The 12,650-nt window shown below is 52.0% G+C and overlaps 2 protein-coding genes across 3 annotated transcripts; one reads left to right on the forward strand and one right to left on the reverse strand.

Moving 5' to 3' along the window:
• Positions 1-450: 450 nt before the first annotated feature.
• PPP1R15A (protein phosphatase 1 regulatory subunit 15A) lies at positions 451-4,149 on the forward strand. 2 transcript variants are annotated; one of them, XM_081030620.1, is made up of 3 exons: positions 451-746; positions 1,425-3,302; positions 3,719-4,149. In XM_081030620.1, exons 2-3 carry the CDS (start codon positions 1,434-1,436, stop codon positions 4,043-4,045), a joined length of 2,196 nt encoding a protein of 731 aa, XP_080886746.1. In that variant the 5' UTR covers positions 451-746; positions 1,425-1,433; the 3' UTR covers positions 4,046-4,149. The 2 variants fall into 2 exon arrangements, with proteins under 2 accessions (XP_080886746.1, XP_080886745.1); XM_081030619.1 differs by lacking the exon at positions 451-746 and having other exon boundaries at positions 1,250-3,302.
• A 1,105-nt stretch (positions 4,150-5,254) lies between these two features.
• Positions 5,255-12,533, reverse strand: TULP2 (TUB like protein 2; the record flags this gene model as incomplete). Its single annotated transcript, XM_081031528.1, has 13 exons — positions 12,379-12,533; positions 12,073-12,105; positions 11,554-11,605; positions 11,014-11,140; positions 10,121-10,306; positions 9,761-9,916; positions 8,849-8,970; positions 7,877-8,188; positions 6,805-6,917; positions 6,186-6,300; positions 5,996-6,094; positions 5,671-5,842; positions 5,255-5,388 (listed from the first exon to the last, which is right to left on the reverse strand). Exons 2-13 carry the CDS (start codon positions 12,102-12,104, stop codon positions 5,255-5,257), a joined length of 1,620 nt encoding a protein of 539 aa, XP_080887654.1. The 5' UTR covers position 12,105; positions 12,379-12,533.
• Between the last annotated feature and the right edge of the window lie 117 nt (positions 12,534-12,650).

The following is a 12,650-nucleotide window of genomic DNA, read 5'->3' on the forward strand; positions in this document are numbered from 1 at the left end:
TGTCTGGCACTGAGAATAAAGCAGTGAGCAAATGAAACGGCTTGCCTTCAAGATGCTTGACATTGTTCTCATTTGTAATGTACCTAGACTCAGCTGTGACCATCTTGAGCAGGTGACTTCATTCCCAAGTCTCAGTTTCCTCACCTGTGGAATGAAAACAGCAATACTCTTCCGCAGGGGGAGGGGAGGCGGAGAAGAGGACCAGATGTGAAGGTGCGAGACTCTAGACTGGGGCCTGCCGCTTAAATTGGGGTGAGAAAGGCATTTGCCCAAAACAAGGGCTGAGAAAGCTCCCTGGGTGCTTAAGCCACGTTTGATTGACAGCTCGCTTGTTTCAGGGGCGTGACCAACTCCGAAAGGCTGCGGTGACACCACAAAGCCCGGAAGCGCCGCGAGAATTCCAACCTTATTTTCCCTTCCTGTTTTCTCACGTCTTCGTTTTCGGAACCCGCCTCTCGTGACGTCAGCACGTCCGGCCGCGTTAGACTATAAAAGCCTTGCGGGCGGCGCCAGCACTAGTTGGATCGGTTCCTAATCCTGTTGTTGATTACATGCACCACCCCGCACGACCCCGCGCCCGTTTGTCGCGACAGCACTCGCAGCGACCGGTGATAACTTGAGTCCCTGATCCCGACGCCGGAGGGCGAGATGAAAGCGCTGGCCTCCCGAGCCGTCCGGACTTGCGATCGCTCGTGGCAGCCCGAACCGGCCCTTCTGCCCCCGGGGTGACGCGCAGCCCCCAGCCGGTGAGTGACGGATCGGAAGGAACGGATCCCCAGAGGTTGGGGGCTGGGGATCAGACTCCTGGTCAGTAATGAGGAGAGAGCTTGGTACTTCTAGGTACTGAGACAGGAGGGCTCGGGGCGAGGACTTCTGGGTCCAGAGGAACAGGGCCTGGGAGCCTGAACTCCTGTGTCCGGGGAGGGGTGGGACGGGACGGACGCCAGGGCTCCAACTTAGGCTGTAGAGGAACTGGGAGCCTGAAGTGCTGAGCCTGAGGGAAAGGGGTCTGGGAGCCAGACTCCAACCCAGTGAGGGACCATTGGGGACCAGTGGGGGGAGTCGGAGTTTTTGAGTCTCCGAGGGAGGAAGGTGTTGCAGGCCTGTTTTGTCAATCCTCAGGAGGATAAGAGAACCAGGGAGTAGGACTTTGTCCCTAAGGGGAGCAAGTACAGGACTAGGACTTCTGGATCTCAGGGAAGAGCCGTCTTGGGTCTAAGAAAAGAGAAAATGGGGACCCAGACTTCTGGGAATTGAGAGGAGATGTGGGAACCCAGGGACAGAGATGGGAGTGGCTAGGATCAGAAAGGAATGTGGGTAGGGACTCTCATGTTGCTATTTGTGTACTTCTGTTGCTGTGACTCAGCAGTCATCCCCTGATGCTATTTCCTAAATGCCTTCTAAACTTTATTCCTTTATCCCAGCCCAGACAAATGGCCCCACGCCAAGTGCACTATCAGCTCACCCCCTGGAGGGATGCCCACTCCTTCTTCCTCCTGTCACCACTGATGGGCTTTCTCAGCTGGGCCTGGAGCCGGCTGAGGGGTCCAGGAGCTCCAGAGCCCTGGCTGGTGAAATCAATAACAAGCACAGATCAGGGAGAAGCTGGCCTGGAGGGAGAAGCTAAGGTTTCTTTGGCTGCCCACTATGCCCCCTGGGGCAGGCACCCTCAAGGGGAGGCTATTGAAGAGGATGGAGAAGCATCCTGGGGGGCCTGCCCTGATCTGAAAGCCAACAATTCTCTTCTTGAAGCCTGGAGACTTTCAGATGATGATGATGATGATGATGATGATGCAGATGATGGTAGGGAAGAAGCAACCAGTGTCCCTAGGGAGCAGGGAAGTGAATATATAGATGGCCAGCCTACTTTCCTGACCCCCCGCCTTTTGAGAAGAACCCTGCAAGGCCCTTCTGGGGAGGAGGAATTTGAGGAAGGAGGAGTTGCTGAAGATAAAGTGACCACACTCTTCTCTTTCCCGCCATCACACTGGGGGTGCCACACAGATGTGGAAGGGGAGGAGGAAGAGGACAGAGAAGCTGTAAACAAAGAAGCTCCCAGAATATGTACTTCCCCCTTATCTCTGGGACCCAAGCCCAGAGCTTGGGCGTATTATGCAGGAAAGGAAGAAGCTTGTGCCAAGGAGGAAAAAAGAAGAACAGAGAATAAAGAAGCCAGGACGCCCTCTATTTCCCCTTCATCTGCAGGCTCCCACCCCAGCACCTGGGAGTGTTGTTCAGAAGAGGAGTCTGAGGTGGAAGAGGAGGATAGAAAGGCTGAGAAAAAAGCTGACCTAGGGCCACACTCAATTCTAGCCCAGAGGCCCCTGCTCAGGACCTGGCAGCATCAGCCTAGTACGATCACAGAGGAAGATGATGAAGATGAGGACAGTGTTTCAGAGGAAGCTGAGGGTCAGTCTTCTGACTCACACACAAGCACCTTCTTGAGGGCCTGGGTGTATCGACCAGGGGAGGACTCGGAGGAGGAAGATGAGGACAGTGATTCAGGAACCACTGAAGAAGAGGGAGAAGCTGAGGGTCCCTCTTCTGTCCCTCCCACAAGCACCTTCTTGAGGGCCTGGGTGTATCGACCAGGGGAGGACTCGGAGGAGGAAGATGAGGACAGTGATTCAGGAGCCGCTGAAGAAGAGGGAGAAGCTGAGGGTCCCTCTTCTGTCCCTCCCACAAGCACCTTCTTGAGGGCCTGGGTGTATCGACCAGGGGAGGACTCGGAGGAGGAAGATGAGGACAGTGATTCAGGAGCCGCTGAAGAAGAGGGAGAAGCTGAGGGTCCCTCTTCTGTCCCTCCCACAAGCACCTTCTTGAGGGCCTGGGTGTATCGACCAGGGGAGGACTCGGAGGAGGAAGATGAGGGTAGTGATTCAGGAGCCGCTGAAGAAGAGGGAGAAGCTGAGGGTCCCTCTTCTGTCCCTCCCACAAGCACCTTCTTGAGGGCCTGGGTGTATCGACCAGAGGAGGACTCGGAGGAGGAAGATGAGGATGAAAAAGATGATTCAGAAACAGCTGGCTCGGGGCCAAGTTCTTCCCTTCAGGCCCAGAGTGCCCTCCTCAGAGGCTGGACATATCCATCTGGAGAGGAGACAGAGGGAAGGGAAGCTGCTGAGGAGTGGGAGGAAGAGCCCCACCCCTTCCGAGTGACCATCTATTTACCTGGAGAGAAGCCACCACATCCCTGGGCTCCTCCTAGACTGCCCTTCCGACTGCAAAGACGGCTCAAGTCCCTCAGGTCCGCTGAAACCACCACCCAGCATCTGGACCCTGAGACCCCCCAAAAGGCCAGAAAGGTGGGTGCTAAGGGCTCAGATTCTTGAGTGTTGGGGAGGAGGGGGCTGCGAGCTGGGACTCCTGGTTTCCCCAGGTGTTACAGAGGGTTGCATGTGAACTCCCCTGGGAGGGCTGTGTTTACTGTAATGCAATCCTTTGCAAGAGGCTGGGCCCCCATGAGAGAAGGAAGCAGCTATGACTCATATCAGCTCCAGAGAATGTCAACCCCAGAGAACCTCCACCACCTTCAGTGAGTCAGATGGAGAGTCCAGTGGCAGATAGGTGACTAAGATAGCAAGCATCTTTGTGTTACTAATTTTTATCTGGTTCTCTCTCTCTCTCTCTCTCTCTCTCTCTACTCCCTCTCCCCTTTGGCCCTGTGTATCTTATGTCTGTATTTCTGTGTCTCCCCATGTCTATGCCGGTCTGTCTCCAGGTACGCTTCTCTGAGAAGGTCTCCATCCATTTCCTGGCTGTCTGGGCAGGACCGGCCCAGGCTGCCCGCCGGGGCCCCTGGGAGCAGCTTGCCCGGGATCGCAGCCGCTTTGCCCGCCGAATTGCCCAGGCCCAGGAGAAGCTGGGCCCCTGCCTCACCCATGCAGCCCGGGCCAGGGCCTGGGTACGCCTCGGGAACCCTCCCCCTTCCCTGGCTGTCATATCCACCCCTACCCAGACTTTGCCCACATCCACTGCCCAGGCCATGGCCTTGAGCCACGCTGTGGCCTCTCCCTCCCCTTTATGTGTCCCTGTCTCCTTGCCTTGACCTCAGTGGGAGGCGTGTCTAAGATCATGTGGTTTGCATGTTATTAACTATTTATTTTTTTTTACTAGTTGGTTTAAGAAATAAAGCCTTTTGATTTGTAGTGAGCAATGTCACTGTGTGTATCTGAATTGACAGTATCTACTATTCCTGGGTCCCAGAGGTACTTGGGGGTAATAGCATAAAGTGTCTTAATAGAGGATAAACTACATTTCCCATCATCCTTCAAATTTGCCTCCTCGTTCTGAGGCTCCTTTTGAACAAGGATGGAGAGTTTTGTAGTTTTTCTTTGGCTTTCACCTGAATTTTATTAAAATGGGGACAATTATCTCTCCAAGGGGATTGGGAGCTGGACTCACTGATCTCTAAAAAAGGGTTAAGCTCCAGTTTTATGTGCCTCTCTGGAATATAAAGACTCATCCTCCTACTGGCCTGATTTCAGTTATAAGCCCTGTGGCCACTGACTCAGTTTCCTTATTTGTAAAATGTGGCTAACAACTGCACGTACCTTAAAGGATTATAAGAACCCAGAGAAGTTCATATTTAAAACAATGCTTGTCAATTAAAAATATGTGTTAGCTAGTATAATTTTTCTCACTCTCACCCATACATGTCTTCAAATACCATTTTAGTTTAGTTTATGTCTCCAGCTTAGAACTCTCCTCTGACATCATAAGATCTGTCCAGCAGTTCAAATCAAACAAGAGTGGTCCAAATATCATGCACCCTGTCCAGCCTCATACCCTGCCCCTCCTCCATTGGTTCTCCAGGCTCCTGCCACACTAACCTTTCATTTTCCCAAACCAACCTAGCCCCCTTCCGCTTTAAGATCTTTGTATGAGCTGTGCCTATTGTCTGATTGTTCCCAACTCTGACCCCTCTGGCTCAGCCAGTTCCTCTGAGTTCTTCAGATATACTATGAAAATCACTTTTTTAGAGCCGCCTCTCTCTGACCGATTTGTGCCTCTATGTGTTTTTGTGTAGCAGAGGATAATTTTAATTTTTTGTTGTTTGAGACCCATCTCCCATGATCCACTGTGAGTCCCACTAGAGCAGGTGCTGAACAGCCCACTCTCTAGAACCCAGGATTGGGTACCCAGGAGGCTTGTAATAAGTGTTGGTTATTAGTAAGGTGGTGCAAAAGGTTTGCTGGAGCCATTCCTCCAAATGAGTAGGCACAGGAGCTTATGAGAATACTGCTATTTAATTGGATTACACACATGCCAGTTTCCCATCGAAACTGGACAAGCAGATGGCGAAGGCTTGGAGAGGGCAAAACGGGAAGCGGAAGTCCATGGTGAACATGTCTAGGGCAATGCGGCCAAACTGGAGCACCACGCTGTCCTCTGAGGATAAAGTCAGGAAATAAGCCTAGTCTTACTCATTTCCCTACAGCAGGCCTTCGAGCTGCGAAAACTACGACTCTCAAAGGGCTATGCGGCGCCCTTACTAAACTAGAAAAACCCTCTGAGGGCCGTGTAAACTACAGTTCCCAAGCTTTGCAACAGCTTGGACTCAGCCCTACCTGGAAAAACGCTTAAGTGCAGATAGAATAAGTTATCGTCCGTTCCGGCCCCACCCTACCCCGCCCACCCCTTGCCCTGGTAAACCCGTTCCTAGCAGCTCACGGTCATACGGATGCACGATCTGGAAGTTCTTGACCGAGGCCCGAGTGACTCGACCACGAAAATTGAGCACGTAGGCTCCGCTCTTGTAGCTCCACAATGGGGTTTTGTTTTGCAGCAGCAACAAGCCCTGAAAGGACCCATTTTGGAGTCGACTCAGTAGAGACTCCTGTTCCTAGAGGATAAAGTAAGGGGCGTGGTTAACCTACCACCAACTAGCCTTTTTCTCCAGACAGAATTTTGAGTTCCTAGCCTCTCCTCCTTGAGATACATGTCTGACAAAATCCTCCCGGCTTTACCCCGAGATTTTCAACCTTGGCCCACTCACATTTTGTGGCTGGATGCTGATTCTCCGGTTCTGGGCATCGATTCCTGGAATGATCACAGTCATTTTCCGGGGCCCTCGGATTCCAAAGACGTTGGTCTCCTGCGGGTATTATGCTCCAGTTGGCTTGGATCTTTCTCCCGTCCTCCACACCAACCTGCTCCATTCTCTCTCTACTCTCTGGGACACTCACATAACACACAGCGCCCAGCTCTTCCCTGATCCGAGCTGACTCCGGGACATAACTCTTCCTTTCGGTATTCACCCCATTGTCAAAGATGGTGTACTTGGTGCCCAAGACATTAGATCTGCTCCAGGAAGAGAATGGCCAGAATAGAAATAATAATTGTTACTGTGTTGCTGTATGTTAACTGCTTTCCCATGTCATGTCATGAATTCTTCCCATTAATCCTCTACATAAGACCCATTTCCGTGTTCCGTGTATCCACATGTGAGCCATGATTTTTAGTTTTCTGTCTTGGTCCTTCAGGAACCCTCTGCCCTCTAGGACACAAAAACTCACACATCCCAGCCCTCTTCTCCTACTCAGGAACTTAGGAGTCCCAGCACCTTGCCTTTCAAGAAGTCAAATGTCTTAAATGTCAGGCTCTGTTCAAAAGCTTTCAGTTCTATTCCCAACCACCTGGGTGTTACAACCTGAACAACTACAAAGCCCATCAGTCCCTAAAAGAAAAGTTCCTAGAGCAGGTGGAACTTATGCTCTGTGCCCTGTTGGGAAATGTAGTTCAATTGTTCCTTCCCCCCCAGGGGCCCTGCCATCTGTTTCTCACACACATCAAGGCTCCGCCTACCTGACTTTGCCCATAAAATTGTTCCCATTCCGAGACAGGTCTGTGGGGTCCAGGGAGATGAGGTAATTAGAAGTTTTGCTCCTCTTTCTCTTGCGCGCAGCGAGAAGGAAGTGCTGTGAATGTGAGAACATCCAATCAGAATCAATTTCTGGTATCTGGTTACCCCTAGGGGTCTAAAAATAAGGAAACACTACCGTCCCTACAACAAAGGAAAGGGTAATGGGGAAATCTGCGTCCCAAGGCTTGCTGGGAGATTGCTGGGAGATGCAATTCTCACTGAAGGAAATCATTAGCTGGGTCCTGAAGGGGAGCTTCACATCTTAAGATAGTATCTCCTTCAGTCCTTCTGACATTGTGTCCAGGATTTAGGCAGAGCCTAAGCAGAGAAGACAGACTGCAGGCAGGACCTGGCTTTGTAGAACAGGGAAGAGCCTCACTTTGAGCATTGCAACAAGACTTTGGTAGGTATTTCATCTGAGAAAAGCAGGTCTGGCTCTAAATAGAAAAACGCCTCTTTCTGGGTGAAATGGAGTGCCTTGAGAGGCAGACACACGGAGGGGATTGGCCAGACTGAAAGGGGCGTGGCTTGGCTCTGGATGGGAAATCCACGAGGGGATGGGTTTGGTTCCTGAGGGGACAGGGTTTATCCCAGGATTGGGTGGGGCCTGATAGCAAAGAAGATTCAGTGAAGGGGCCAGACTTGGACCTACAAAGATGGGGCCAATACCTCTATAAGGTATGTAAATGGTGGGAGTTTGGTCTGTAAGGCATGGGGCCAGTACCTCTGGAGGTTCTGAGAGGATGTGGCCTGACTCTGAGAAAGGCGGATCCATCTCCATAGTGGGCAGGGCTTGGTTATGGGATGGGTAGGACCTATGCCACTGGGCTCTATAAGGAGTCTAGTTCTGTGAAGGGTAGGTTTTGGAGTTGGACTTGACAGTGGTCCAACTTGACTTGGTCCCAGCTCCGTGGTGAGCAAGACCTGCATTCGTGAAAGGCGTGACCTCACACAGCAAGGAGCAGGACTTGCCCCTGGGAGGTGGGGCTTGCTCCCCAAGCTGCCAAACCGCACCTTCTGGCCCTCGGCCGCCTCCAGGTAGAGATAGTAGAAAGGGAACGTGCCCTTATCTACACCTCGCTTGTCACGACTGATACGACACTGCACCATACGGTCCCGCATGGCTGGCCGCAGCACATAAGCTTCCAAGTCTTCGCCCAGCCAAAGGCCTGAGGCGCGGAGAGAAGAGTGGGGCGCGCTTCCCACATCGTTGCTGCCCGCGCCGCCCTTGCCTTCCAGGGCCTCGGACACTTCCTCATCGGCCGCCCACGGGGAGCTCCTCACTGTAGCCTCCGACTTCTCTTTGTTGTCTTCCAAGTCTTCGCCCTAGCCCACAAGACAGATTCAAGTTGAGGGATAGCAGAGACCCCGGCTACCCCCCCAACACCCGCTTGCCAACTACTGATTGGCCATTCCGTCTCAGGGTTACTCCCACTCTCGATTATGTTTTCTGCCTATTGGTCAAACATCTCGGCCACCTGCTGATTGGCCAGTCCGTTCAAGAGTCCCACCCAGCCAAGCTCTAATCATCTTGATTGTTCAGCACCATTAGCTTCCCTCTGCAGCCAAACCCTCTCCATCTACCGATTGGAGAATCCCTTTGAAAGCATTGCCCATTTAGCTAAAACCAGTGTTGATTCAGTCTAGCTAACATATAATGCGAACTGGATCTACCCAACTGAAACTTTCACTTTCATCAATACCAAAGTGAGAGCCAATTGGCTCATCGCTATCACAGTTTCACCCTCTCTAAAGCTCGCTACCTTTCAGTGAGCTGGATTTTAACGTACATCCTCACATTAATTCAAATCCTCTAGGTAGATTTCATTAATGGTCCTCTCACAGGGTCTTTGCTAGCCAAGTCACAACAGGTCCCACCAACCAGTAAAAAGGGTCTCTGCGCTGCAGAATTTTAGCCCCACTCTCCCTAGAATCTAAGGCTAGCTCTCCTCCTCCTCTCTCTTGATTGGCTGTGCCACCGCACACCTGTTTGGAGGCCGAATCTCCACGTCCCCAGTCACTATTTGTTCCAGGGGTTGGTGCCAGACTATACAACTCGTATTTATCTCCAAGATCCTGGGATTTGCTTTTGTCCTCTGCACTGGACCCTAAGGGGTGAAAGAAGCCAAAAGAAGACTGAGCTCAGGACACCTGACCTGGGTCCTAGGAGCTTGGGACAAGTTCACCAGTGCTAGCTAGAGAAGGCCAGAACTCTTGGGTTTGTGGCCCCTATTTATGACTCATCACCCTCACTTGCCAGATATCCCACTTCTCCCATGTGCAGAGGGTCTACGCTGGCCAAGAAGTCTCTGACTGCCCTGGATCTAAGGACAGATAGGGATTAGACTCCTCCCTTTCCCTTGTCTCAGACAGAGCATCGGAGAGACCTGGGAACTAAAATGGGGTTAATGGGTAAAGTGGCATTTTAGGGGGACAATTAAGATTCCTGTTTTGAAGTCATTGGTCATGTAATAGGAATCAAATGAAATGTTACTATGATGGAATATTATTTAGGAATAAAAAAGGAATGAAGTTTTGATAATACAACATAGATGAACTTTAAAAACAAGCAAAAGAAGCCAGTCACAAAAGATCATGTACTGTATGATTCTATTTATATGAAACATCCAGAATAGGCAAATCTAAAGAGGCAGAAAGAGGATTAGTGATTGCCTACGGCTAGGACAAATGGGAGTGGGGGGTGGAAGGCAGTGACTGCTAAAAGGTACAGGGTTTTTTCTGGGTGTGACGAAAATGTTCTAAAATTGATTCTGGTGATAGGTGTACATCTCTGTAAATATACTAAAAACCATGGAATTGTAAACTTTAAATGAATGAATTAGATGGTATGTAAAATATATCTCAAAAAAGTTGTTACAAAAAAGGGGGAGTATTTACCACTTGGACCAGAGAGCTTGATGATGTCCCTGAAATTACCAAGTCCTTCGCAGGGTGGCCAACCCCTGCGTCTTGTTCCTGGAAACTCTTTAACAGGAAGCGGAGATACAGAAACGTCCTCCATAGACACTTCTTCCAACTCTGGATCAGAACTGTCTGGTGGCCAGGATAGGGAAGGGGATTAGAAACGGATTTCTGAGTACTGGGGGAGCAAAGGGCTGCAGATCAGCTTCCTGGGTGTGGAGAAGGAGAAGCTTTAAGACCTGAAGTCCTTGGTGTGAAGGATTTCAGGGCCCGCAGGGGTCTGGAATCCTGGGTCCTTTGGAGAGCAAGAATTGAGGTTCCAGACTCCTGGGTTCTAATGGAAGTGGAGTCCTACGTAAAGGCGGTCCAAAGGCTCGAGATTACCTGCTTCAATCAGCGACACCAAGGGGCAGCTCTCACCGCTACTATCTCCACCACAGCCCATAGTGCCCAGGTCACTGTAGACACGAGAGCGCAGATGTGCCTTTGGCATGTTCTCCCAGAGGAAAGCGTTCCCCAGGCCTGGGAAAAGGTGAAGCGAGGCCCATTAACACGATGTACACATTCCGGTCCTCCGCGAAGATCTGCCTCTTCACTGGGTTTCCAGGCATAGCCTCTGATTGATTGACCACCCAAAACCCCGAGATCCACTCAGAACACAAACTTTATTCTAAGGCTCAAACAAGCACAGCTCTACAGCTAAGCAGTTGAAACCTCCGAGCATCAACAATCCCAATCAGTATCCAGGACCTGGTCTCTAAATTACCCAGGCCCGGATCCCCCTGGCTTTGCCAATTTCACCCCTGGGGCTCCTCAGAACTGCATCCACTCTTTTTCCAGGCCCCGCCAACCCGGGTCTACCAGGCCTCGCCCCAGTCCGCCCTAGACCCCGCCCCACCCTCGTTGGGCGGTCCTCGTCTCTCTCAAGCTCCGCCCAAGAGCTCTAACAAGCCCAATCACGGGATTCTCCTGTGCCCCACCCTCTAGTTGCATCTTGCCCTGCACCCGGGCTCTCCCTGGGAACACTACAGTTTGTGTGGTGTGTGTTCGGACTTTTCAGGGCTCTTCCGGAGTGCTCCACCACATCTCAGCTCCCCTGCTCTGCCAGGCTCCTCCCTCTGAGTCGTGTAGGCCCCGCCCCGCATTCCAATAGGCCCCGCCCTGGGGCTTCCCAAGACCCTCTCACTCCAGGCCCACGATCCTGCAGGACCCTAGGAACATTTCCTCACCACTGTCACTCGCAAAGCACTCCTCCCGCCGCCGCGGTCGGCGGGACCGAAAGGGAGCGTCAGGATTGGCCTGAGCCATGAGGGGATTTTGGCGCTTCAGTCGCTGCTTCTTCTCTAACAGCCGCCGCTACGGGAAAGGGGTGTGTGGGGCCCAGGAATCCTGTGGGACACTGGGGTAAAAAGGGGCCTAGGGCAAGAGGAGGCCTGCATCGATGGGAGAGTTCCTGGAGTCCAGGCCCTCAGTCCCTCAGCTCCTCCTTCTAAACATCCAGTAGTCCTGACACCCAATTCCCTGTCCCCCAGGACCTAGGGGTCCTGCGCTCCCAGGGCTCTTGTTCCTTAGAATTTCTGGAGTCTCATCACCAAGGTTTGCTTTTCTAGGATCCCGAATTCCTATTTCCTCATTATCCAATTGCAGAACTTGAGACTCCAAGAGAACCAACCAGGGCCAGGAGTCCCAGGGCAAGTCCTGGGGATGGGGCTTCTGGGGAGCTATGGAAGATAGCACAGTGTAGGTGGCAGAATTCCTGGGTATAGTACCTGCTGTTCCAGCTTCTGCAGTCTTATGGAAGCGATCTCATCCCCCAGGATCCTGAGAGAGATGCAGGCTATGGCGACAGCAAGCAGGGTACCTCCCCTTCCTCCCCCGCGTTGCCCAAGACCCCTTTCCTCCCCTCCCAATGTAAGATTCTGAGGACTTCTGAGGTCACAGAAGGGGTAGAACCTGAGCAGGCTCCCCCCAGTTCTGAAGCTCTATCTCCAAGCACTAGCCTGTTTAGAATCTAGGAGTCACAGATAGCAGGGCCCTCCTGTCTCAGGACTTGGGAGTCCAAGCCCCCAAGCCCTCTTCTTTTAGACATATGAGTCTTCATCTGAAACTCACTCCCTTTAGGTAGGACCCAGAAGTCCAGGCTCTCAGACCCTTCCTGCAAGACTGATGGTGCTGAACCGGCAAACACCGTTATAAGGCCAGACCTGAGTGTGTGGGGGCATAATCAAACTCCAAGTTCCCCCTTGTACTCCCATCTCCACCCCTGCCCATCCTGTTTCCCCACTCACTCTTTCTTCCATGTGTCATTCTCCTGAGACATTCTGGAGAAGCAAGAATGAGGAGTCAGGACCCAGACCCAACATACAAATGGACTCTGCCCTCCAACACCTGATCTTAAGCTTTAAATTTCTTCGTGGACCCAAGCAGCCTGAATTCCAGCACGCCTCCTGTCCAGGGACCCAGCAGCCTGTTTTCAGCTTTCATCAGGAGTCCAGTTTTCTCTCCCCCAAACACCTAACTCTTTCTTACATCCAGGCATGGGAACTCAGGACTCTGGACCCCAAGCACCCGACTCCCAGATCACCAATACCCACCTGTCTGGGATCCTGAAGACTCTCTCTCCTCCTCTCCTGCCTGGAGAGCCTTTTCACGTTCACGCCTCAGTGCCTTCCTTGTCTCTCTGGCCAATTTCAGAGGGGCTTTACACCTGACCTTCTCTTTGGGAGCTGGGGACGTAATCTCTGGGTCTCTGGGAAGTAAGTGGAGGAAGAAAGAGAGCTGCGCAAGGAGGGAGGATTCCCACTGGGACCTGCCTAATCCCCTCCCTTCTTCTGTTCCCTCGCGCTCTACTTCCGATAAAGCAATG

Source organism: Rhinolophus hipposideros, assembly GCF_964194185.1.
Source record: "Rhinolophus hipposideros genome assembly, chromosome: 21".
NCBI lineage: Eukaryota > Metazoa > Chordata > Mammalia > Chiroptera > Rhinolophidae > Rhinolophus > Rhinolophus hipposideros.